General features: G+C 43.1%; 1 protein-coding gene across 1 annotated transcript; it reads left to right on the forward strand.

Moving 5' to 3' along the window:
* LOC124037790 (protein ECT2-like) lies at positions 1–24,928 on the forward strand. Its single transcript, XM_046352852.1, is given in 26 exon segments — positions 1–203; positions 4,517–4,679; positions 4,829–4,908; positions 5,482–5,577; positions 6,229–6,411; positions 7,082–7,171; positions 7,308–7,415; positions 9,551–9,624; positions 9,720–9,850; positions 10,002–10,117; positions 10,496–10,558; positions 11,291–11,516; positions 12,497–12,621; positions 13,571–13,690; positions 13,804–13,872; positions 13,955–14,065; positions 14,354–14,450; positions 14,734–14,815; positions 14,955–15,033; positions 17,412–17,531; positions 18,308–18,446; positions 19,391–19,545; positions 20,314–20,421; positions 21,335–21,444; positions 21,446–21,476; positions 23,909–24,928. Coding segments are annotated over 25 exon segments (2,733 nt in total). The 5' UTR covers positions 1–203; positions 4,517–4,549; the 3' UTR covers positions 23,999–24,928.
* Positions 24,929–25,163: the final 235 nt, after the last annotated feature.

The raw sequence follows: 25,163 nt of genomic DNA on the forward strand, positions 1-25,163 counted from the left end.
GCATTGCTTTTTGAATTCGGATTGAGGGAGTTGACAGATTTATCCACGCGCAAATATACATATTTACTTTTTAGAGACGGCAATAACCTACAGATAGTTAAGTGTCAATTTAGTTAGACAGCCGCTAGCTAGCTAGCTGAACTGGTCGACTAGCCAGTTTATCACTCACCTGCGATTATTTGTTGTTAATTCCGAAGGTTTATGTAAGTCTTAACATTTGTTTATTTTCCAGCAACCATGTTTATGAAGTACTGTAGTTAGTTAGCTAACTAAATTCGTTAGTGTTTGATTTAATTAGTTGACGTTAGTAACAACACGTTGTATTGGGTAATGTACAGTCGCTAACGTTTAGCCAGTCTGGTTCGTTTTTGTTAAACAACCAGTTAGCTCGTCTTTGACGAGGGTTTTCACTGTACGTTGGTTGGTGCAGTCATAAATACACTTTGTTGTTTTGCTAGTTAACGTTACATAGTTAATCAGATGTTACTAACTGGGGTCGGGACGTCTGTTACGTTAACGTCTGTTACGTTATGTTTGTAAAATAGTTTTCTGGAAATGTTTCTTAAATGCAACATTGGTTTTCAATGGCTTGACAATTTTGTCGTTAGAACTGAAATTCTATAAAGATGTGTGATATAACATATGGGTGTAAGTGGTGTATAAACATCTGAAATTAAGTCATATTTTGACAGAAATAGCTATGTTTATCAACTTGACCAATCCATATTTTAGTATTTGGCTATCAAAAACATTTCTATGTATGGAGAACATCCAACTTCCTTTTTAGTCATATATATATATATTTTTTTTTCTGGCTGAACTTGGAGAGAGAACCTCTTATTTTACTTTACCGTAAGATTAATGGCAGTATTCTGAGACCATAAGACACTTTATTTTTGTATTCTTTTGATGTGTAAGGGGGGTCATCATCAAAGTTATTTGAAGTATTTGGTTGTCTGTATGTGCAGAATGTTACCTTTCCCAAAATGTTACCACGTCTCAGTTTGGCACCCTTTTGAGCCCAATTTTTCCTTTTTGCAACACTTCCAAAACTACCTCAATACAAACATCAAACTGAAAATAGACAGTCTGGGAGAATTTAAAATTCCAAAAAGAATGAATTTAGCCGTATTTGATTTTGTAATTGCTACTTTTAGCATAATAATTGTCCATGGCAAAATACATTGAATTGAAGGAAATTAGCTTTAAAATGGCAAAATTCTCACGGTTCCAAGGCAGAATATGTACTGTAGAATCGCATCAAATTAGCTTTAAAACTGCAACATTTTCTTTCAGCTCCACAGCAAAATGTGTAGAATTGCAGGAAATTAACTTTAAACTGCAAACATTTCTCCAAAGCTCCATTGAGAAAATGTTGAATTGCAGGAAGTTGGCTTAAAGATGCAACATTTTTCTTCACCGCCAAGATGGGGGACCTTGCTGACCATTCCCATCTTACCTAGAAAATCCCTGAATAAATCCTTGCCTAGGGTACCAGTGTGGTCTCAGACAAGTTTGTAACATTTCAGAGGCTACTAATACAACAATGTAGCCTAGCGGTTAAGAGGTTGGGCCAGTAATCGAAAGGTTGCTAGTTTGAATCCCTGAGCTGGCTGGGTAAGAACATCTGTCTGCACGTGAGCAAGGCACTTAACCCTAATTGCGCCTATAAGTCGCTCTGAATAAGAGAGTCTGGTAAATTACTAAACATTTATATATATATATATATATATAAAATACAGGATGCAATTTTAGAGACATTGTGTTTTTGCAACCGTGGGTCTCACAGGGTTAAAGGGGACTGTCAAAATGTTATGACTTCATATTTATCTCCAGCACCACCTCAACATACAGTTGAAGTCGGAAGTTTACATACACCTTAGACAAATACATTTTAAACTCATTTAAAAAAAAATGTATTTAATGTTGTTTTTTTATACAATTCCTGACATTTAATCCTAGTAAAAATGACCTATCTTAGGTCAGTTAGGATCACCACTTTATTTTAAGAATGTGAAATGTCAGAATAATAGTAGAGTGATTTATTTATTTCATCACATTCCCAGTGGGTCAGAAGTTTACATACACTCAATTAGTATTTGGTAGCATTGTCTTTAAATTCTTTAACCTGGTTGTGGAAGGCTACCCGAAATGTTGTCCTTTAGCGATTTTTGCCACAACTTTCGAAGTATGCTTGGGGTCATTGTCCATTTGCGACCAAGCTTTAACTTCCTGACTGATGTCTTGATGTTGCTTCAAAATATCCACCAAATTTTCCTACATCATGATGCCATCTATTTTATGAAGTGCACTAGTCCCTCCTGCAGCAAAGCACCCCCACGACATGTTGCTGCCATCCCCGTGCTTCATGTTTGGGGTGGTGTTCTTCAGCTTGCAAGCCTCCCTTTTTCCTCCAAACATAACAATGGTCATTATGGCCAAACAGTTATATTTTTGTTTCATCAGACCAGAGGACATTTCTCCAAAAAGTATGATCTTTGTCACCATGTGCAGTTGCAAACAGTAGTCTGGCTTTTTTTATGGCGGTTTTGAAGCAGTGGCTTCTTCTTTGCTGAGCGGCCTTTCAGGTTATGTCGATATAGGACTCGTTTTACTGTGGATATAGATACTTTTGTATCTGTTTCCTCCAGCATCTTCACAAGGTCATTTGCTGCTGTTCTGGGTTTGATTTGTACTTTTGGCACCAAAGTACGTTCATCTCTAGGAGACAGAACACATCTTCTTCCTGAGCGGTATGATGGCTGCGTGGTCCCATGGTGTTTATACTTGCGTACTATTGTTTGTACAGAGGAATGTGTTACCTTCAGGTGTTTGGAAATTGCTCCCAATGATGAACAAGACTTGTGGAGGTGTACAATTTTTTTTTTCTGAGGTCTTGGCTGATTTCTTTTGATTTTTCCATGATGTCAAGCAAAGAGGCACTGAGTTTGAAGGTAGGCCTTGAAATACATCCACAGGTACACCACCAATTGACTCAAATTATGTCAATTAGCATATCAGAAGCTTCTAAAGCCATGACACAATTTTCTGGAATTTTCCAATCTGTATAAAGGCACAGTCAACTTAGTGTATGTAAACTTCTGACTCACTGGAATTGTGATACAGTGAGTTATAAATGAAATAATCTGTCTAAACAATTGTTGGAAAAAATACTTGTCACGCACAAAGTAGATGTCCTAAACGACTTGCCAAAACTATAGTTTGTTAACAAGAAATTTGTGGAGTGGTTGAAGAACGAGTTTTAATGACTCCAACCTAAGTGTATGTACATTTCTGACTTAAACTGTATGTGAAAATTGGCTGTTTCTGTTTTGTAGTAAAAAATGTATTTCCAATGACATCATAAACCAGTTAGTAGGCAATGCCTACTCATAATTAGTTAAAGTCACAATACACACTTTTTTACTACAAATCACGTGTTAATGTTGCGGTGGTGCTGGAAATGGTTAATATAAAGTTGAGCATTTTTTAAATTTCCCTTTTTAAGGACGCGGAAAATGACTGTACCTGTATAGCAGGGTGTGTCCAACGTTGGACAGTATGCCCGTAATCAGAAGAAGGTTCTAATTAGAAGGTCCTTGAATGCATCACTGAGCTTTGCCCAATAAATAATCAAATCCAATTGTTAGACACTACCACTCTGTGTTTTCCCTATATTCGTTGCCCTCGCTCCAAAATATATCATTAAAAAAATACTACAACTAAAACCAGATGTAAATTGTAGAAAATATAATGGAGTTTTGTTTTAATAAAATAATATTTGAAGTATAGCAATCACTAAAATAAAACTAGACTGTCGAGGCAAATCTCCCCCATTTGACTTTGTGTTTGGGTCTCTCAGATAGCAAATGAACACCGCATAAGCCATGGCAAAATGTGTAGAATTGCAGGATATTAGCTTTAAAACAGCAAAAGTTTTCTGAGGCCAAGAGGACAGGCTCAAATTTTGGTTGCAGACTGCGGCATTGGCCATGCCCTCCCTCCCCGCCTCCCGCTAACTTTGTCACCACTGAAGTAAACACATTTTTTTTATATAATTCATAGGGGAAATGCTAAACATGAATGTCAATGTTTGGTCACCCATGCTTCATTCTACTTCTCGTCTGCGATGGCATGGTGCCCATATTGCAAGGCTGATTAGCTCAAACAGACAGGTGTATGTTCAAAGCGAACATACCACATGGAATTCATGTTTGGAATTTATCTGGGAGGAAGGTGGTTGCGTCTAAGCAACATTTACCACAACCTTGTAATTACAACCATCTACCAATTATGGATATACATTCAATCGTGGTTTAAGTATCACCAGGCAGAGGCACATATTGGCAAATAACTCGCAAGGTGGGAAGCCAATATGTTATAAGACCCGAATTCTACTTGGGTATAAAATGGGCTACACACATTTTTATTTTCATCATTTCTATTCCAAGTGGTTTGGCATTTGACACCTCACTCTCTCCTCAAGCTCTGACTTTACTAACTTTTGATTGTTTAGACAGGATTGTGCCACCACCCGTGTCACACTTCCATGGCTGACAGCAGCATAGTTACTTTGGGGATGGCTCGGAGCCTGCTGGTGGACTCCTCTGTGTATGACTCCAGGATGGCTGAGACTACTAAGGATGTATTCCTGGGTTTGGGCTCTGAAGACATGGAAGGCAAGAGTTTCACCCTTTCTCTCAATCAGTGTGATATTAACTGCTTTTTACCTGAGGCTGTCACTCAAAACAGGAAGGATTTCGTTTTATGATTGCTTTCACATTACCTTTGAGATTCACTGTGCCCTTGGTCCTCTATTCCCTTGTAGAGATGCTACCTCGGGTCGAAACCAGAGTTGTTCTTGTAGGAGAAGCTGGAAGAAATGGAGCACTTGTCAAAGCACTGCAGGTACCGTGCCCTAATGGTTTGAGCCCAGTTGTATGGGCTGTCATTGTGGAAGCATCATTGCATTATGATTTGTTGCGTGTGATTTGTTTTAATTTTGTTATTTAATAATGAGTACAGTGAGTATACAAAACACCTTGACATACACTGACCAGGTGATTCCTTATTGACGCCACCAATTAAATCAGTGTAGATGAAGGGGGGGAGACAGGTTAACTTTGTCTGTGAATGTGAAGCTACGGCACAGGGCTCAACTGTAGGAATAAAACGGGTTCGCTCTTGAGCGACTGAGAAGCTTTTTGATCTGAAGGCTTCTTTAAATGATCTATTTTGTGTTCCAATCTGTAGTAGTGGCACATTCGCTGACAGCTTAATCAGAGGGGGAAGTCTGCTGAGTGATTTGACAAAGTTGACCTGCTGCTTTCAACTTTATTAATTTAGCAGAACTTTCCCCCCAGATAGCGTTTGACATTTGTTTGAAGTTCTTGCCTTCTGGGTTGCAATGACACAGGCCCGTTGTTCAGATAATTTGTCAGTTTGGTGTCGCCAGCTTGAGGTCAATGCTTCATTTTACAGGCCGTCAGAATAATGGAAGTCCCAGTGGTTAAGATTAGAGGAGGAGAACCGGGTGCTGAGACTGGAGAGAAATTGATAAAATCTATAGTCAATATGGTAGGTCTTTTTTCGGTGTTGCATGCTTTAATCCATCAGGGGGGGGGTCTCTTTGCATGGGCAATCTCAAGGTGATTGGTGTGTAGCTGCAGCAGTGTCCTCACAATTACCGGTAAATGTCACAGATTTATACTGTTAACACCTGTTGTCCAAGCTTAGATCTCTCTAACAAAATGATCTAACACGTTCACACTGTTTATTCCTCTAATGCTTTGTCTTCTGATGTATGGTGCCAATAATTCTGTGGGGATTATGTATTTTATGAATACGGTTTACAGGTATCATACATAATTTCTCTCTTCAGCTCAATGATCTCTGATTTATATAGGCTGTGTTCTTGATTCAATTTCTGCTCGACTGAATTTAGTGAGTCAAATCGAATCAAAATAACGCCCTCAGAGTGAGCACTGGAAATTGTTTCATGCGGCATTGAGCAATGTCATGGTGAGCATCGGTCTGTCTCTCTGCAAATTAATGAACGGGTTTCAAGTACCTGAACTTCAATGTTTACCGTTTGCTCTAAAATCACCTACTTTAAATGTATCACTCATATTGCAATATAATATCATGATTATCAAATTACTCCTTTGATATGAAAGGGCTGCTTGTGTGTCCCTACTCACATTAACAGCAACCTTTTTTAATCCACAGGATATCAACGTGCCTTGCATAAAGACCGACAATGTCAAAGAGTTTGGAGATGGAGAAAACACAGAGTTTGAGACGGTGTTTGTGCTCAAAGACTTTGCCTCTCCTGACTACATCTATCTTTACAAACATGACAACCGGATCGTGGGCCCCCCGGTTGTTCTCCACTGTGCGAGACGAGAGGAGGTAAGGACAGGAGCAAATCACTCCTGAAATATACTCACTCACTCTGGGATGGCACTCGCAGTGCTCGGCTGTGGATCACTCCTCGCCGGTTCAAGATATGAGGTTTTGACTGTTATGGTGCAATTTAGCATCTGCCTGCAATGGGAGATGAAGTAAAACATGGCAGAAAAGGTGTGCTTTCAAGTTTAAATAGATTTATATGATGGGTTTTGATTGTTCCCGTGAACCCTGAGAAATGCATCACTGTTGTCTGGTCTAAGCAGAGCACCTGCTCAACTCAGTCAGATTACTGGGGAAGATGAACACACCCGTGGCCACAGATCACTGCAAACCTCACCAGTCACCTCTCCAAGATGAACATATATCTATGAAGGAAAGCATTACAACTCTAAAAACTGAATAGATTTAAAATATGGCCGTATTCAGAATGAGAAATGATCTCTGCATCTATCCCCTTATCTACAGAGCCTGGTAACTTGGATATCAACAGAACACACACATACTTACAAATGCAGTAGCCTTTCATACAGCTTTGCTACTGACCAGTAAATAACCCCCCCCCCCCAGAAAAAAATATGTACTTGATAAAAGCAGTGGAGGAAATGATGCATGAGCAATGTTACCAATATCCGAGATTTATAAGAACCATATTGTTTGTTGTTTCCCACAGCCCCTGCCGTTTTCCTCTCGTCCTCTATACTCTACCACCATGTTCAACTTGTCGCTGTGTTTCACCGGTTTCCGCAACAAAGAGGAAGTTGTAAGTGGAATGGGTTCAAGTTGACTGTCATTATTTGTAGCACTACCAAGTACCAACATGTTGGTTTTGTTAGCTTTTTAATGCTAAGAGATGTGTGTTGGTGCCAAATGTCACTCACTGCCTTTAACCCCTGCAGAAAAACCTGGTGAATCTGGTGCATCACATGGGAGGCACCATTCGGAAGGACTTCAGCACGAAAGTCACCCATCTCATTGCATACTCCACTCATGGCGAGAAATACAAGGTTTGTAAAACACCCCTAACCTTTCCTCCTGTCTGGAAGAGCTCATGTATAGACCTAATCCATGCCATTTATTTTCTTCCCCACATGACATTTCATTTGCTGACTGAAGTTTTTGTTTTATTGATTCTCAGTGGTTCTGTTCGCTTTTCTCCACCCCATCTTTTTCTGAGTTGAAAGCTCAACTTGTTTAGATGTTTTGCTCCAGCACTTTAAACAGGAAAGTAGCCTAGCTCTCTTAACAGACATACTGAGACATTTTACATTGGAAAGTGAGTACTTAATAGAGTACAAGAATGAGATCCGTTTCAATACACTATGCCTTTTTTCATCCCTGGCTTTTGATGGAGCTTTTTACCTCTTGCAGTACCTGGCACACAGCCTACAGCTGTTGTAAAAGAGGGCCAAACACCTCAATCCTCTTTTTTAAAGAGTAGTTTCTGTACCATACTGGGCATAAGAGGCTGCTGAGGGGCTGGAACAGAGCAAATAGAATGGCATCAAATTCATGGAAACCATGTGTTTGATATATTTGATACCATTCAACTCATTCCTCTCCAGTCGTTACCACAAGCCATACACAAGCCCCCCAATTATCTTGTGGTACCTGGGTATATCGTATTGCCGGCAGTGCACACAAGGGCCTCTTTCTTTCCTGATGTAAAAAAACGAAATAATGCACAAAACAAATGTAGGCAGCATGGACCTTGATCCAGGAGGGGATTGTCTCTGCTTTAACGAAGAGGCTGGATTTTGCAAGTTAGCCACTTAGTTCGCAAACCAAATGCATAGCTGGAGCCCTGATCTGAAGATCACTTTCTAAGATGTGCCAAATAAATTGACTTCTAGTTATAAACCGTTGTACCCACCCACCGAGCTTTAGGGAGCCCCCACAAAAAATCGTAGTCTTTATTTCATAATACCCCAGTATGTGGTATATACTAGAGGTTTACCGATTATGCTTTTTCAACGCCCATACCGATTATTGGAGGACTAAAAAAAGAGGATACCTATTAATCAGACTTTTTTTGGGTGGGGGAATAATGACAATTACAACAATACTCAATGAACACTTATTTTAACTTAATATAATACATCAATGAAATCAAGTGCTGTTTGAATGAATGCTTACGAGCCTGCTGGTGCCTACCATCGCTCAGTCAGACTGCTCTATCAAATCATAGACTTAGTTATAACATAATAACACACAGAAATACGAGCCGTAGGTCATTTAATATGGTCGAATCCGGAAACTATAATCTCAAACAAAACGTTTATTGTTTCAGTGAAATACGGAACCGTTTGGTATTTTATCTAACGGGCGGCATCCCTAAGTCTAAATATTGCTGTTACATTGCACAACCTTCAATGTTATGTCATAATTACATAAAATTCTGGCAAGTTAGTTCGCAATGAGTCAGGCGGCCCAAACGGTTGCATTCACCCTGACTCTGCGTGCAATGAACGCAAGAGAAGTGACACAATTTCACCTGGGTAATATTGCCTGCTAACCTTTCTTTTAGCTAAATATGCGGGTTTAAAAAATATATACTTTTGTGTATTCATTTTAACAAAGGCATTGGTGTTTATGGTTAGGTATGTTTGAGCAGCAACCGCCCTTTTTCGCGAATGTGCACCGCATCGATTATATGCAACGCAGGACACGCTAGATAAACTAGTAATATCATCAACCATGTGTAGTTATAACTAGTGTTTATGATTGATTTTGTTTTTTATAAGATAAGTTTAACGCTAGCTAGAAACTTACCTTTGCTTCTTAATGCATTCGCGTAACAGGCGGGCTCCTCGTGAGGCAGGTGGTTAGAGCATTGGACTAGTTAACTGTAAGGTTGCAAGATTGAATCCCTGAGCTGACAAGGTAAAAATCTGTCGTTCTGCCCCTGAATGAGGCAGTTAACCCACCGTTCCTAGGCCATAATTGAAAATAAAAATGTGTTCTTAACTGACTTGCCTCGTTAAATAAAGTTGTATATAAAACAATTGGCATCCAAAAATACCGATTTCCGATTGTTATGAAAACTTGAAATCGGCCCTAATTAATCGACCATTCCGACTAATCGGTATACCTCTAGTATATACGGTATACCTCCTAATATGACATACTTCTCTGTGTCTAGCTTGCTGTGTGTATGGGAACACCCATCCTCACCCCAACTTGGATCCATAAGGCCTGGGAGCATAGAGAGGATGTGTAAGTATCTCCTCACGGTCTTCACATTCATGTCTGTACATCAATGTATACTATTATGTACATGTATGAGGGCTGACAACCACCTGTTCTTACAGTAGTTTCCATGCTGGAGATGAAGATTTCCGCACCGAATTCAAAGTTCCCCCCTTTCAAGACTGTGTGCTGAGCTTCCTGGGCTTCTCAGATGAAGAGAAGACCAACATGGAGGAAAGGACAATCAAACATGGTATTAGCCTGAGGTCTTACATTTTCAGTATTTATTTTTTGTTCCTTCATATGTTATATCTAGGCTTTACAAAAGCTACTCTACAAGCACATTATCCTCCCTTCTATTATGGAGTACTTTTGGAGTTTCTAAAACTTTGTGTTTCTCCAAGGTGGCAGCCACCTGGAGGTTGGTGATCAGAAGTGCACTCACATGGTGGTGGAGGAAAACGCTGTCAAGGAGCTGCCATTCGTACCATCAAAGAGACTGTATGTTGTCAAGCAGGAGGTGAGCACTTCAATGTAGTAGGTGTCAGCTTACATCACCGTACTGGCGGTAGGCAGACAAACATGAAACATTTCCCAGGTCAACAGTATGTCTGACTGAAGCATAACACCTCAAATTCATGTGCCTCAAATTCATGAATTCTCTAATACATTGGCGTTGTCAAGTCTGGGAAAATGAGCCTTGTTGTTTTCTTCTAAGGATTATGTCAAATACGTATTTCTATTTAATGTATTTGGCTGTATTGATTGGTAAACTCTTGCCTCACTTGGATGATCAATATTTAATTTTCCTTTCAACTAGACAAGTCATTTGAGCAGAGATGGTGAGCACTGGTGTTCCCCACCTTGTGTCAATACTATTTTTCTTTGCTTGTTCAAGTGGTTCTGGGGAACGATACAGATGGATGCCCGAGCAGGAGAGTCCATGTACTTCTATCAGAAGGTAAGTTTTGTCTGTCAGTCATCCTCCCAATGCCCCTACACAAACCTCTATACAGTGTAATGGACACTGCTAAGATTCTATAAACTGTGTCACGCACATCCTCATGATTATCCCTCTCTGGAAGGAGTTTGGGAAATAAAATACAAACATTTTTCACATACAAACTTTATGTCCAAATCAAAAAAGCTCCCCCAAAATTGGATGATCCCTGTGATAGAATATTTACTTTGATTGGCAATGCTCTGAATTTTTTTCAAAGTCCATGTCTGGATTGTAAGAGAAAGCGTTCTTGGAAAGCGTGTTAACGTTTTAATCAAACTTATATAAATCTGAGTATTCACAATAATCGTAGTATTGTGCGCTTGCAAACCAGTGGAGGCTGTTGAGGGGAGAAAAGCACATAATAATGGCCCGAACGGAGCAAATGGAATTGCATCAAACACCTGGAAACCATGTATTTGATACCGTGCCACTGATTTGACACTTATTCGTGTAATTGCTTTGCATGTGCAAACGGATGATAAACTAGGTGAAATTATGGCTTCACAAATCTCATCACAATTTTGAACCTCTCCCCTGCAGAGCTTAATTGAGCATCTGACCAAAATACGTGAGAATTTAGTTCTGGTTTAACAGAGATTACTTTCCACCACAGTGCCTTCCTTTTTCTTTTTACACACATTTTTCTCCATACACCCTCATCTGACATGCCCACGTTTCTCCTACTCTCAGATGGACAGTCCTGTGCTGAAGAAGGCTGTGTCCCTGCTGTCCCTCAACACACCCAACAGTAACCGGAAGAGGAGGCGTCTGCGGGAAACCCTGGCCCAGCTCACCAAGGAGACTGAGATCTCCCCCTTCCCTCCACCCCGCAAGAGGCCTTCTGCCGAACACTCCATGTCCATGGGCTCTCTGCTGGACATCTCCAACACCCCCGAGACCTGCAAGGCCTTGGCAGGTGAGAGAGGAGCCACGGTCACTCATCAGCCACACACGTCATGTCACAGGGCTGGTAACACTGGGTGTTAGTTAGCCTGTCAACGGTGGTTAATAAGCGCCTCTGACCTCGTTAAAAATGAATGCAGGCAAAAACAGACAGGGATTATAGCATCATTAGTGTCTCATGTCAGCTGAAATCAGAGCCTTGTCATAGACTAAGGAGGCGGTCACTGCTTGTTGCAGGGGGAGGCAGGAAGAACCAGCACTCTCTGCTATTCTGTTTGAACTCCCCCCAAAGAGACTGAACACCCTGTCTTTCAGAGCACAGTATAGAGAGCAGCAGGCGTAGGAGGTGCTGTGCTGAGGCCAACAGGCAGAGGAGGATGAGTGCCAGGGAGATGAGTAGGGGGACAAAGAGTGGCCCTAGCACTACCACCCCTCAGCAGGAAGCAGAGACCCCAGAGGCCCCCATGGGCCCTCAGGACAGGGAGTGTGTCCTTAGCCAGCCCAGTCCCCGGCCACAGAGACTGGGGAGGGTTCGTGGAGGGACTCGTCACAGGAGTCAGTCTGTCTCTCAGCGAATGCCAGGAGATGAAGGGTCACTCAGTTGAACTGTCACTGTGGGGAAATCCGATTTGGTATGATATTAGAAATTATATAAGAACTGTCTAGATGATCAAAGTGGTGCAAGAATAGTAGGTTGAGCCTTAAAGCCTGCAGAGTTGACTGGAGAGTTGAGGATGAATTTATATGAAGGAATGGGATTATATGAAATACATTTAGTTGCATTCTGGAACCATTCTCACTAGCTAAGATAAAAGCCCCAAGTCTTTTGCAGAGTAGCGTTCACTTTGCATGTCAGAATCTCAATTTTCTAAACTCCGAGACACCCAGGAAGTCAAAATAACTTCAGAAGTTGTGGGTAGTCAAAAGAAAACATGTTTTTCCCCACTGTCTCAATCAATATACACCTCTTGACGATCCCTGGCTCTCTTCCAGAACATTCCCGGCCCTTGAAGAGCTCTACACCTGCTGTCCTGAAGCAGTCGGCTAGATGGCAGGTCTCCAAGGAGTTGTACCAGACAGAGAGCAACTATGTGGATATTCTCACCACAGTCTTGCAGGTTTGTCGCTGCTGCTGTGGATGTTGGGCTCACTTAGCACCACCGGGGCTGCTAGGGTCCTAATCAGGCTGTCCCACTGGTGCCTGAGTCCAGTAACCAGTGGGGGAGAAAATTAATAGGATTGTGCGCATCAGGACTGTCAGCCAGCCAGGCTCCCACTCACACTGCAGAGCTCTTTGCTGCTCATCGACCCAAACCTCAGGCCTGTCCTTGTCTCATCGCTCCTATTCTCACATCTCCCTCCTCTGTTCAGCAAACCTCACTACCATATTTCCTAATCGGTGTGGTGTACTCTACTTTTGCGCGTACATCACCTTGTTCTCTTTCACCCTGACCCATGCCCACTCACTCCCACTCGTATGCAGTCACCAGTAGTGTCCTCTCTCTGTACCACGCCCACTGCACCATGGCAGCCCAGGAGACAGATGGCCGGCTTCACATTGGATGGTCTTTAACACTGACTGCTGACCCCATGTCCACTGCCCTCTGAAGTCAGCCCATGAACTGGCCTGCCAAGAAGTTGGCTTGAATACCAATGATCCCATTATGATTCACACATGTTGGGCGCTTGTTAAAATGTCTTTTTATTAGAAGGTAATTCCAGGCCATTTTGAGCCTTTTTGATTATACTTTTTACAGGGAAAGCTGAATAGAGCTTTGCTAGATCAGGACTTTTTAACGGGAATCATTTCTTGTAGTTTATTAGGGGACCTACTTTCACTGTTTGAGTTTTCTATATCTTTGATAAGATGATGGGGAGGCAGGGTGGTCTTTTATAATTAATACTTACCTGCACTCTAAAATGATTTGACTTTCTACTTTTACAAACATTCTCATAGAACTATTCAGTCTGAAATAGAGAGTACCTTATGTATTGGAGGTGTATGTATTGATTAAGGGAATAGTGGGCTAAGTCTGAGTCTCGCCTGAAACGTCTGTTCCTTTTTAGCTGTTCAAAGTACCCCTGGAAAAAGAAGGCCAAGTTGGTGGACCCATTTTGGCTCCGGAAGAAATCAAGACCATCTTTGGCAGCATCCCAGAGATCTTCGACGTACACACCAGGATAAAGGTGGGCACTTCTCTCCTTGAAATATCCCAAGATGACCTGAACAAGAGTTTAATCTGCAGTGAAGTCACCTAAACGCCCTCTGTGTCTCTCTGCTTATTGGGTTGATTTGACAGGCCGATCTGGAGGAGCTGGTCATGGACTGGTCTGAGGACAAGAGTGTCGGGGACATCATTCTCAAATACGTGAGTATAGCAGGCCTTTGTTCTGAATGTTGTATTGAGCCATTTTGGACATTCTCACTCAGTTCCTTTCTCTGTCTGTCAGTCTAAAGACCTGGTGAAGGCTTACCCGCCATTCGTCAACTTCTTTGAGATGAGCAAGGAGACCATAGTGAGGTGTGAGAAGCAGAAGCCGAGGTTCCATGCTTTCCTCAAGGTATGTGACCTCTGAGACGATGTACATTTGTGTATACATTCACGTGAGTGTAGGTTTAGAAGTTACCATATGCCTCATGCCAAAGGTCATTCATTGCTTGTCTCTATGTACAGTAAACTTGAAGAAAATGTCTCTGTCTGTGTTGTGGATGTGAGTGATTGCGTGTGTGTGTGTGTGTGTGTGTGTGTGTGTGTGTGTGTGTGTGTGTGTGTAAGCCGCAACATGTCTGTCAGGTCTCCTCCTGCTTTAACAGCAGTGTGTTTTTTTTTTTTTTTTTTTTGCCTCCAGATCAATCAGGCGAAGCCCGAGTGTGGACGACAGACACTGGTGGAGCTGCTGATTCGCCCTGTGCAGAGACTGCCTAGCGTCGCCCTTCTCCTCAACGGTAGACTACACCGCACACAAACACACTTGACAGCCAAATCTTGAGCAACATGGTACATATGTGGCGTGGTAGAAGTACTAACTTTATGCATTCTCCTCACCTGCATATGAAGAGAGCGCTTGATTTCCGACTAAAATGTCACAGGAAATGCTGATAGATGATCCTCGCCTTTATCCACAGTTGTGTTATAAATCTGTCGGCCATATCAGTTGTTTGCCCTTGGCTTTTTTCACTGTTCTATCAATTATATATGTCAATGTTCATTGACCCATCTATCTTGCAGATATTAAGAAACACACTGCCTGTAACAACCCTGACAAAATCACTTTGGAGAAGGCAATCGAATCACTCAAGGAAGTTATGACGTGAGTCAACTGTGCACCACCGGCCATGCATGAAGCATTTTGTTGTAATTAAGTTAAAGCCTCATCCATTAGCCATGCATTTACATAAAGTGATTGTAGCATCAGTTGGCTAACGGAATTTATTTGACCCCCCCCCCAGTCACATAAACGAGGACAAGAGGAAAATAGAGGGACAGAAGCAGATCTTTGATGTCGTCTATGAAGTTGACGGCTGCCCTGTAAGTTGTTTGTGCATTTTTCACCGGAATGTGGCACGCTTTGTTGAGCCTCTAATCCGTTAATGGCTGTCCTCCAGCACCATAACGACTAAGCCTCTCCCATAATGGCATTAATGGCTGTCCTCAGCACCATAACGACAAGGCCTCTCTCTATGCCTTAATGGCAGTCCTCAGCACCATAACGACAAGGCCTCTCTCTATGCATTAATGGCAGTCCTCAGCACCATGGCATTAATGGCTGTCCTCAGCACCATAACGACAAGGCCTCTCTCTATGCATTAATGGCTGTCCTCAGCACCATAACGACAAGGCCTCTCTCTATGCATTAATGGCTGTCCTCAGCACCATAACGACAAGGCCTCTCTCTATGCATTAATGGCTGTCCTCAGCACCATAACGACAATTAATGGCTGTCCTCAGCACCATAACTCTCTATGCATTAATGGCAGTCCTCAGCACCATAACGACAAGGCCTCTCTATGCATTAATGGCTGTCCTCAGCATCATAACGGCTAAGCCTCTCCCATAATGGTGTTAATGGCTTTCCTCAGCAACATAACGGCCAGGCCTCTCCCTATGCGTTAATAGCTGTTCTCCAGCGCCATAACGGCTAGGCCTCTCCCATAACGGCATTCATGGCAGTCCTCAGCACCATAATGACAACGCCTCTCTCTATGCATTAATGGCTGTCCTCAGCACCATAATGACAAGGCCTCTCTCTATGCATTAATGGCAGTCCTCAGCACCATAACGACAAGGCCTCTCTCTATGCATTAATGGCTGTCCTCAGCACCATAACGACAAGGCCTCTCTCTATGCATTAATGGCTGTCCTCAGCATCATAACGGCTAAGCCTCTCCCATAATGGCGTTAATGGCTGTCCTCAGCATCATAACGGCTAAGCCTCTCCCATAATGGCGTTAATGGCTGTCCTCAGCATCATAACGGCTAAGCCTCTCCCATAATGGCGTTAATGGCTGTCCTCAGCATCATAACGGCTAAGCCTCTCCCATAATGGTGTTAATGGCTGTCCTCAGCATCATAACGGCTAAGCCTCTCCCATAATGGCGTTAATGGCTGTCCTCAGCAACATAAGGCTAAGCCTCTCCCATAATGGTGTTAATGGCTTTCCTCAGCAACATAACGGCCAGGCCTCTCCCTATGCGTTAATAGCTGTTCTCCAGCGCCATAACGGCTAGGCCTCTCCCATAACGGCATTCATGGCTGTCCTCAGCAACAACGGCCAGGCCTCTCCCTATGCGTTAATGGCTGTTCTCCAGCACCATAACGGCTAGGCCTCTCCCATAACGGCATTCATGGCTGTCCTCAGCAACATAACGGCCAGGCCTCTCCCTATGCGTTAATGGCTGTCCTCAGCAACATAACGGCCTGGCCTCTCCCTATGTGTTAATGGCTGTACTCCAGCACCATAACGGCCAGGCCTCTCCCTATGCGTTAATGGCTGTACTCCAGCACCATAACGGCCAGGCCTCTCCCTATGCGTTAATGGCTGTACTCCAGCACCATAACGGCCAGGCCTCTCCCTATGCGTTAATGGCTGTACTCCAGCACCATAACGGCCAGGCCTCTCCCTATGCGTTAATGGCTGTAATATAATAATAATATAATAATATATGCCATTTAGCAGACGCTTTTATCCAAAGCGACTTACAGTCATGTGTGCATACATTCTACGTATGGGTGATCCAGGGAATCGAACCCACAACCCTGGCGTTACAAGCGCCATGCTCTACCAACTGAGCTACAGAACGGCCAGGCCAACTGAGCACCATAACTGCCAGGCCTCTCCCTATGTGTTCACCCTGACATCCCTATTTATTTCAGCTAATTTCCACAGGATGCATTTTTTTGTACTGTTCACTGCGTATTTATAGCTTGTTATTCATGGATTATTGCGCTGGAGTTAACTTGATAATGTGTGTGTGGAGAGAATTTGTGTAGAGCTGTGTGTATGTGTGAACCGAAGTCCTCTTTTCAGGTGATAATAGTGGAGATGAGTTGGGACTAGAGGGAGTGAATTAGTATACCTTTGGCTCTGGGCTGTGAGTATAGCTCTATTTATCTTGATTTGGATAAGCAGAGCATCCAAATGAATAAACATAGTTTGATGATAGGGTTTTAGAGGAATAATGGGACTGGAAATGGAAATTCCTCCATCAGCCGTGCAGTGAAATTACCAATCTGTGGAGTTAGACCCATTAATACCAAATATGCCGCTTTAAATGAGGCCTGTGATTGAATCATGAAGCTCTCTCTGGTGACCGTGTTTGTTTGTTTATTCACGAATGGTTGCTGGATGTCTTTTTGGTTGTGATATTCATCCCGTCTGCTCGCTCGCTCACTCTCTCTCTCCTCAGGCCAACCTGCTCTCGTCCCACCGCAGCCTGGTCCACAGGGTGGAGACCATCGCCCTGGGAGACAAACCCTGTGACCGAGGCGAGCACGTCACACTCTTTCTCTTCAATGACTGTCTTGAGGTAACGCCAACATCAATGAAGTAATACCAACATTGAAAACCTGCTCATCTGACACTCCAGCCAGGCTCAATGATATGCTGAATATTTGAACCCTGGTCAACATGTCACTGTATTGACTAGTGATGTCCCAGACATGGCTTTAGATGTTAGAACTTTACAATACACCCAAAATGCCCTCCCAAGTTAATGCCATTGCTCATTTGAGAAAATCTTGCCCGTCCTCTATCCCCCCCCCACCCACATTATGAAATCTTTGGGACTTGAGATGCTAAGAAAATGCAAATTCAGTAGCAAAGAGCCCCACTGGCTGATTATTTATGGGTGTGCAATCTATCGTTGCTGACACAGCTTCTTATCTGGCTCCTAATTAGTGAAGTGTTGCATTAGAATGGGGGTTAGCAATCAAACCCAGAATGTGTGTGGGAGAGGCGGCCTGATTCAGGAGTGTCAGAGCAGCCTGGTAATGAGCATGGGGAGAGCAGGGGCTGCACTCTTCAATTATTCATTGATTAGCCCCTCTGTATTCAGATCTCCCCTACCCCCAATAGATATCACAATGCCTTCATGGGACAGACCCAACCCCTGCCTCAGCCCCCCACACAAGCCAGTTAAACACATGCTAATGACTTGGACCGTTTACCTTTTATAAAAGGCCTTATCGATTTGTCACAGCTTAACCACCACATACTTACATACATACTTCACTTCACTTCACTGGAGAGAGAGTTTAGGTAGGGATGGAGGCTTCCATACCTCAACTGTGTCTGTATTTGCAGATTGCCCGGAAGAGACATAAGGTGATCAGCACATTCAGGAGTCCTCTGGGCCAGACGCGACCTGCAGCCCAACTCAAACACATCACCCTCATGCCTCTGTCCCAGATCAGGAGGGTCCTGGATCTGCAGGATACAGAGGGTGAGTGAGCCCCAAACCCTGGCATGTTCTCTACCTACCTACCTACCTACCTACCTACCTACCTACCTACCTACCTACCTACCTATCAAAACCTACAAATTCAAATGTTAGTCACATACACCGTTTACAGCAGGGATTCAAGGTGTGAAGAAATGCTATGTGCTAAGCTCCCTCAATGCAGTACATCAGACAGTAATAATACAAGTCAAGTCAAAAAATGAGAGGTTGTAAACATAGTAATAATGGACTGTATTACACTGTGTTTAGAAATATAAAGTAGGTAGTGTCTTGGTCACGCTGTGGAATACATAGTATATAATAGAACAGCAGAGTTGTGTGTGAGTTCTGAGTGCGTGTGTTTGTGTAAGGATTGGATGTGTGGGTAAGGAATGCAAATAATCTAAGGTGCCAATAATGAGGTGGAAATGGTCTCTAAGGTGCAGATCTGTAGGGAGGCGGCTAGGGTTAGCTGTTCAGAAGTCTGATGGCCTGCTTACCAACCTACCTACCTCAGTGTTTAACATCCATTACTAAGAAACATGACCACTCCTTGTTTGTGCTTCTTTTGGGTCGATACACATTCCCTGAGCAGGTATATTGCTCCATTCTGTTGTCCCTGTATCGGGAAATGTTATTCATAAGCATACTAGATAGCCTAATATTTGGAGTCAACACTGACTGAAATGGCAGCCCAGACATAATCAAGCAAACATCTCTCCTCTCTCCCACTAGCAGTGACTCCGCTTGTTTGGCCTTGTAATGGAGCTGCTAGGTTTAATTTCACGGTCAATATGTACTATAATTACAACCAGTGTATGTTGATAGACCAGAGATGGCTCTCTATGTATCTTAAAGAGAAATGGGATGCATGTTTTACCAGCTAGACTATTGACAATTTTGAGTGGTCCAAACCTCGCTCATTTCTCCTTTTCTCTCTGTCTTAGATTGCCGTAATGCCTTTGCCCTGGTGGTGCACCCGCCCACGGAACAAGAGAATCTTCTCTTCAGCTTCCAGCTGACCACTGAGGATACGGTGAAGTCAACCTGGCTGAAGATGCTCTGTCGCCACGTAGCCAACACCATCTGTAAGGCTGACGCGGTGAGGGAGGCAGAGTGAGACAGTGGTCCACTGAGCCGCTATAGGCTCGTCGGGTTGGGTTGGAGGGCCCCTCCTGAGAACACATGTTGCAACACATGTTGCCTGTCTATCTGCTCCTCTCATTAACACAGCCAGACAGGCTGAAGCGACCAAGGCATCCCTCACTGGTCTGGTGTCCTCATGCAGAACATGGTGTATGGGCTCTTTAGAGGTTGATGAGGACACAAATGCAATTATTTTGGCCAGTTTTAGTACACTTACATATCACGTTGCGTGAGTGGCCTTTTTGGTCATTTCAATCCTATTAGATTGTCCTCTGTGGTTAAACTGGAAGACAGATTAATGTAATTAGAAGTGGAATTGTACTAGAACTAACACTAAAGACATAGATGGGTTGTTTTATCTCTCCACAGGTCTTTTCACTGATGTAGTATTCGAGCTTGAATGAGGAAGCTAACTAGTAATTGGCTGCCCGGAGACAGACTTGCATTTCCCATCATAATTAAAAACAGGCGTAATAAGCTTCGGAGGTGAGCCCAGCCAGTCCCAGCTGTCAGGTGTGAACTGTCCACTAGGTGGCGATGTAAACCTCTACTACAGGCTGGCCTTGCTATTTTAATTGATTCACTGGCTTTCTCCGCACCCTGAATACCAACCAGTGAGCTCCAGCTGCATGTAAAAACAGACAACAGTTTCTCACTCTATGCATTTTGACAGCGAAGCAGAATGGTCTGGAAATGTATTTATACTTGTTTCTATTTTAAACAGGAAGATCTAATTCAGTGCACTGAGCCTGACTCTGTCCAAGTGAGCACAAAGGATATGGACAGCACGCTGAGTAAAGCCTCTAGAGTCATCAAGAAAACTTCAAAGAAGGTAAAATGGGCTCTGAATTAGCCCATCTCTCTCCTGTATTCCACACAAGCACATGTTGGATATTGGACAAGCTGACTGTTAAACAGAGCTATTTTCAAAATCAAATCAAATTTTATTAGTCACATGCGCCGAATACAACCGGTGTAGACCTTACAGTGAATGTTTACTTACGAGCCCCTAACCGACAGTGCAGTTAAAAAAAAAATACAGATAAGAATAAGAGATTAAAGTAACAAGTAATTAAAGCAGTAAAAAAATAACAATATATACAGGGGGGTGCCGGTACAGAGTCAATGTGCCGGGGGCACCGGTCAGTTGAGGTAGTGTGTACATGTAGGTAGAGTTAATTAAAGTGACTGTGCATAGATTATAACAGAGAGGGTGTGTGTGTGGTGGGGGGGGGGAGTTGAGGAGTCTTATGGCTTGGGGGTAGAAGCTGTTTAGAAGCCTCTTGGATCTAGAATTGGTGCTCTGGTACCGCTTGCCGTGTGGTAGCAGAGAGATGACTAGGGTGGCTGGAATCTTTGACAATTTTTAGGGCCTTCCTTTGACACCGCCTGGTATAGAGGTCCTGGATGGCAGGAAGCTTGGCCTCAGTGATGTACTGGGCCGTTCACACAACCCTCTGTAGTGCCTTGCTGTCGGAGGCCAAGCAGTTGCCATACCAGGCAGTGATGCAACCAGTCAGGATGCTCTCTATGGTGCAGCTGTAGAACCTTTTAAGGATCTGAGGAACCATGCCAAATATTTTCAGTCTCCTGAGATGGAATAGGTTTTGTCGTGCCCTCTTCACGACTGTCATGGTGTGCTTGGACCATGTTAGTTTGCTGGTGATGTGGACACCAAGGAACCTGACGCTCTCAACCTGCTCCACTGCAGCCTGTCGATGAGTGTTTGACTGTTTAACCCCCAGGTAACGAGAGCATTTTCCTTCACCAAAACACCCAAACGGGTAATCCAGAGAGCCTTCATGGCCAACAGCACCTCCGATGACAAGAGCCCTGGCCCCAGCTCAGAGAACATGATCCATGTTGGAAGGCAGTGCCACCCTGTCAGTAAGTTCATCCATCCACCCACCCGTCTACTTCAAAGGTCCAGGCCTTGAACAAGGTTTGTCTAATCAAGTCGAGGCTAAAGGGGCATGGTGCTAAATAAAATAAAAGAGCAATGGCAGAATCTTGAGTCATTTTAGGATTTTGAGATGGGTACTATAATTGCACCATGTACCCTGTTTTTCTCAGAAAATCAATTTGCAGTGCTCTCCAAAGCATAGTCCTGAAAGGGTTGCGTAATTAGGTGATTGTTGACGTCTAATGGTGAAATTGTTCTGCCAGTGCAAGCCATATTATTTTTGAAGGAACAGCTTCAGTTTTTGAATTAATGATGACACATGACTGTTTTGAACTTTTCTCCTTTTTTATACAGTTTGGCTATTTATTTCCAGTTCTTCTAACTGCGTCAGTTGATGACAGGTTTTATTTTATCTCAGTCTTTTTCTGACCTTTTCTCTACTTCCTTTTATTAGAGTGGAAAAGATGAGTCATACAATACTAAATATTTGAAGTAAGGTACTGCACTCAAACTTTGCTATTAAAAAGGGATTTTAAATGCAACTTGATGCAGTAGTGTGACATGCAGAGTCTGACCAATGAGTTGACAGGGTCTCTCCCATGGTCTGTGACTCTCCCCCATGCTTTGCTCTGTGACTGTAGATGGCCCGCTCCACCTCAACATTCAACCTCAGTGGTTCTACAGCTGCTGCTGTGGTGCAGCGCTCTAACTCCCTGGACCACCCACCCTGTCCCCGCCTCCGTGTTCCCGTCTGTATTCATAACCCAGACCCAACCCCTAGTCCAACCTGCCCTGAGGAGACCCCACTTAAGCCCCAACCCACCCCCACCAGGCCCCCTTACTCTGCCGGCCCCCCTACCTGGAGGGTCCCGTCCAAAGGCAGGCTTCCCCCTGGGACATGCAGGGACCTGCTGGTCCCCTCCTCTGACCCACACAAGGCAGGCTGCTTGAGGCCCCGCAAAGAGACCCTCCTATAGGCGGCTGACTGACGTGAGCATCACCATGCTGGGTTTAATACCCCTTTTACCTCACCGGGATAGGTGGTGGCTTTCTCACTGACTAACTCCTCATTTCCTGGGCTGTGGTGGCTCTCTCTCTCCGGCTCTCTGTGGGCTCCCTCCTCTTGTCTCTTATCTGCTGCACTCCTCACTCACTCAGCTCCACTAACATCAGCTTGCAGCGCCGGGCCGATGCTCACTTTTAGCTTTTACATAAGCAATTCATTTTGGAATAGGGAGGAGTGTCTTACAGCAGCGGATTATCTGGTTATGATCTATGGCTTCTAAAACAAATGTGTTGTGGTGACAGTGATTTACATTTTTCTCCCACTAATTAAATAAATCCAACATTGTGTGCAGCACTATGCTTTAGTGTTTTGATGGACACTCCAGGCCTTTTGACAATCTGTCACTGGGCATTTGTGAAACAGTGGCTTCATGTGTGTTCTGACTCTCTTGTTCTGTATGTCCTCGCTGTGCCACTGCTATTGATCCTACGCCCTCAAATTTAAACCGTAATGTCACCTCAAATCTCATTAACCTGACTGGGCCCTGTCAAAGTGAGAATGTGTTATGGTGGTTATATCAACAAGCAAACGGTGAGAAGGTGCTGGTGCATAAATTGGGTTGCTTTTCAGGCTGGCCTTTACTCTCACTCTGACTTTAGCCGGCCACAGCTTTACTGAAGGAGGATACATGACGCACACCTGTTTACGCTCCTACGTTCGTTAACACTCCGTACTCCATAGGGTAGACTCTTAATGAGGGTGAAATATGTATGCATTTTAACCAGCCAGACCTTGTGGTTCCCCAGAAATCACCCTGCTTTTATGCAGCAGCACCTTTCATGTTGGCCTCCCCAAGTTGCCCCGGTAACATATAATCAAGGTTCCTTTTGAATAGATCTGATTCATCCACAGTAATGAGCAGCACAGGGACAGAGAGAGGAAACTACGTCTTTACAACATGGCAAAATGTTGAATGGTTTTGGAAGTTGGGGGGAGTATAGTAATATTGTATTGGCATCACTCGCTCGATTAGTTCAATGCCAACATTTGGCAAGGAAGGCAGACTGGCACTGGGGAAAGCTGAATGTAAAAGTAATTAAATGAGACTTCCATATAAAACGACCATGTATCCTTCACAATGCACTTCCCACGAGATTGCTTTTGCGGACCACATGACAATCCATCTTTGTGCTGTGGCTTTTAAAGGTCCACCAGGAGTCCCAGCGTGTACATGTGATCAGAAAGCCCTCATGTTGAATGACTTAAGTGTTCACTTGAGCATTTGCTCATCTCTAACCCTTCAGTGTAACTCATTGTCCTTAAACTAACACTCGAGGGGTCGTTTCTGTTTTGGAACCCAATCAATTTCCTAATTTAATTAATGTCCCTGTCCTGTTCTGTTCCCTCCAGGCGATGCACTCTCCCTCCATGGTCAACCTGCCGTCCATGTTTGAGAGGAAGTACCACACGTTCAGTCGCTCCACATCCCACCTGTTCTGATTGACTCTTAGAGGAGAGAAACACGGCAAGCTGTTCTGAACGGTGCACCACTCACTAATTCAATTAGCTCACCTCTCGGCAATGTTACTGCAGATTGGCACATCCTGTAATTGTTTAATGACCGCAAGTTCATTCAGATAATGTCTGACTTGGAAAATGAAAGCTGGATACTCTTGTATTTAGTGTTTACTTACAATGTTACAAGTTGAGCTCATGTCTTAGACAGTTGGGAACATTTGATTAACATGTATAGGTACGATATTTACTGACATATTTTCTGTATTTTTGTCGTGGAGGGATATTATTCAATGAATGATAAGCCAATAAATGTGTTACTTAGTTTTTTGGGGAACACGCCTGTTGGCTTCACTTACTATAGTTTCCAGCTTTTATAAAGCTCTTGAAATGTTTAAACTTTTTGATGATATAAATGATCAGGATTAGGGGAACAGAAGCTGCTGTTTGCTGTTTTGTAAGTGATTGTTTTATGTTGTAAAGTGGGTTGTAAAGTGGGTATGTTTTTCAGGAGGGTCTAAGGGGATGATGTTGCATTACACTACATTTATTTTCCAGAATCATTTTATAAATAGTCTATATACAAATCCTCTTGCTATTTATGTGTACATTTGCCTCCCTTTTGTCTGTCATTATCTATAATTGTTCTGATTTACCTCTTGTCAAAATTGTATTCCATTATGTGTATTCCATACACTTACACATGATCCAACATTAAGCTTATTTCTGGTGGGTTATTCAGTTATAGGATGTTGTTCACGACTTCTCTTACCAACACATGATGAATGGAAAAAATGTATAATTATCTCCCATTCATCTGTATTGAATAGTGACTATTATTATGCAAAGTCACTTTATTATGGTTTGTAAATTGAATTGTTTTACTCAATTTTAATAAAAATGCCCGATATTGAATGTTGTGTTTTTTAGGATTAGAAAAACTAACATGCATCTCACGTCCAGAGCAAAGTCCTGCTCTATAAACAATGCAAGAGAAACCTCATCCATTTGACTTATTCAGTCAGTTACTTCTAATGTATTATGTCCCGGGTGTATTATCCTCCTTACTTAGGGGGGGGGGGGGGGGGGGGAAGTGAAAATCTGAACCATGTAGGCTTCTGCAGAGAAATGCACGGAATTCACTTTGCAA

Source organism: Oncorhynchus gorbuscha, linkage group LG06 (assembly GCF_021184085.1).
Source record: "Oncorhynchus gorbuscha isolate QuinsamMale2020 ecotype Even-year linkage group LG06, OgorEven_v1.0, whole genome shotgun sequence".
NCBI lineage: Eukaryota > Metazoa > Chordata > Actinopteri > Salmoniformes > Salmonidae > Oncorhynchus > Oncorhynchus gorbuscha.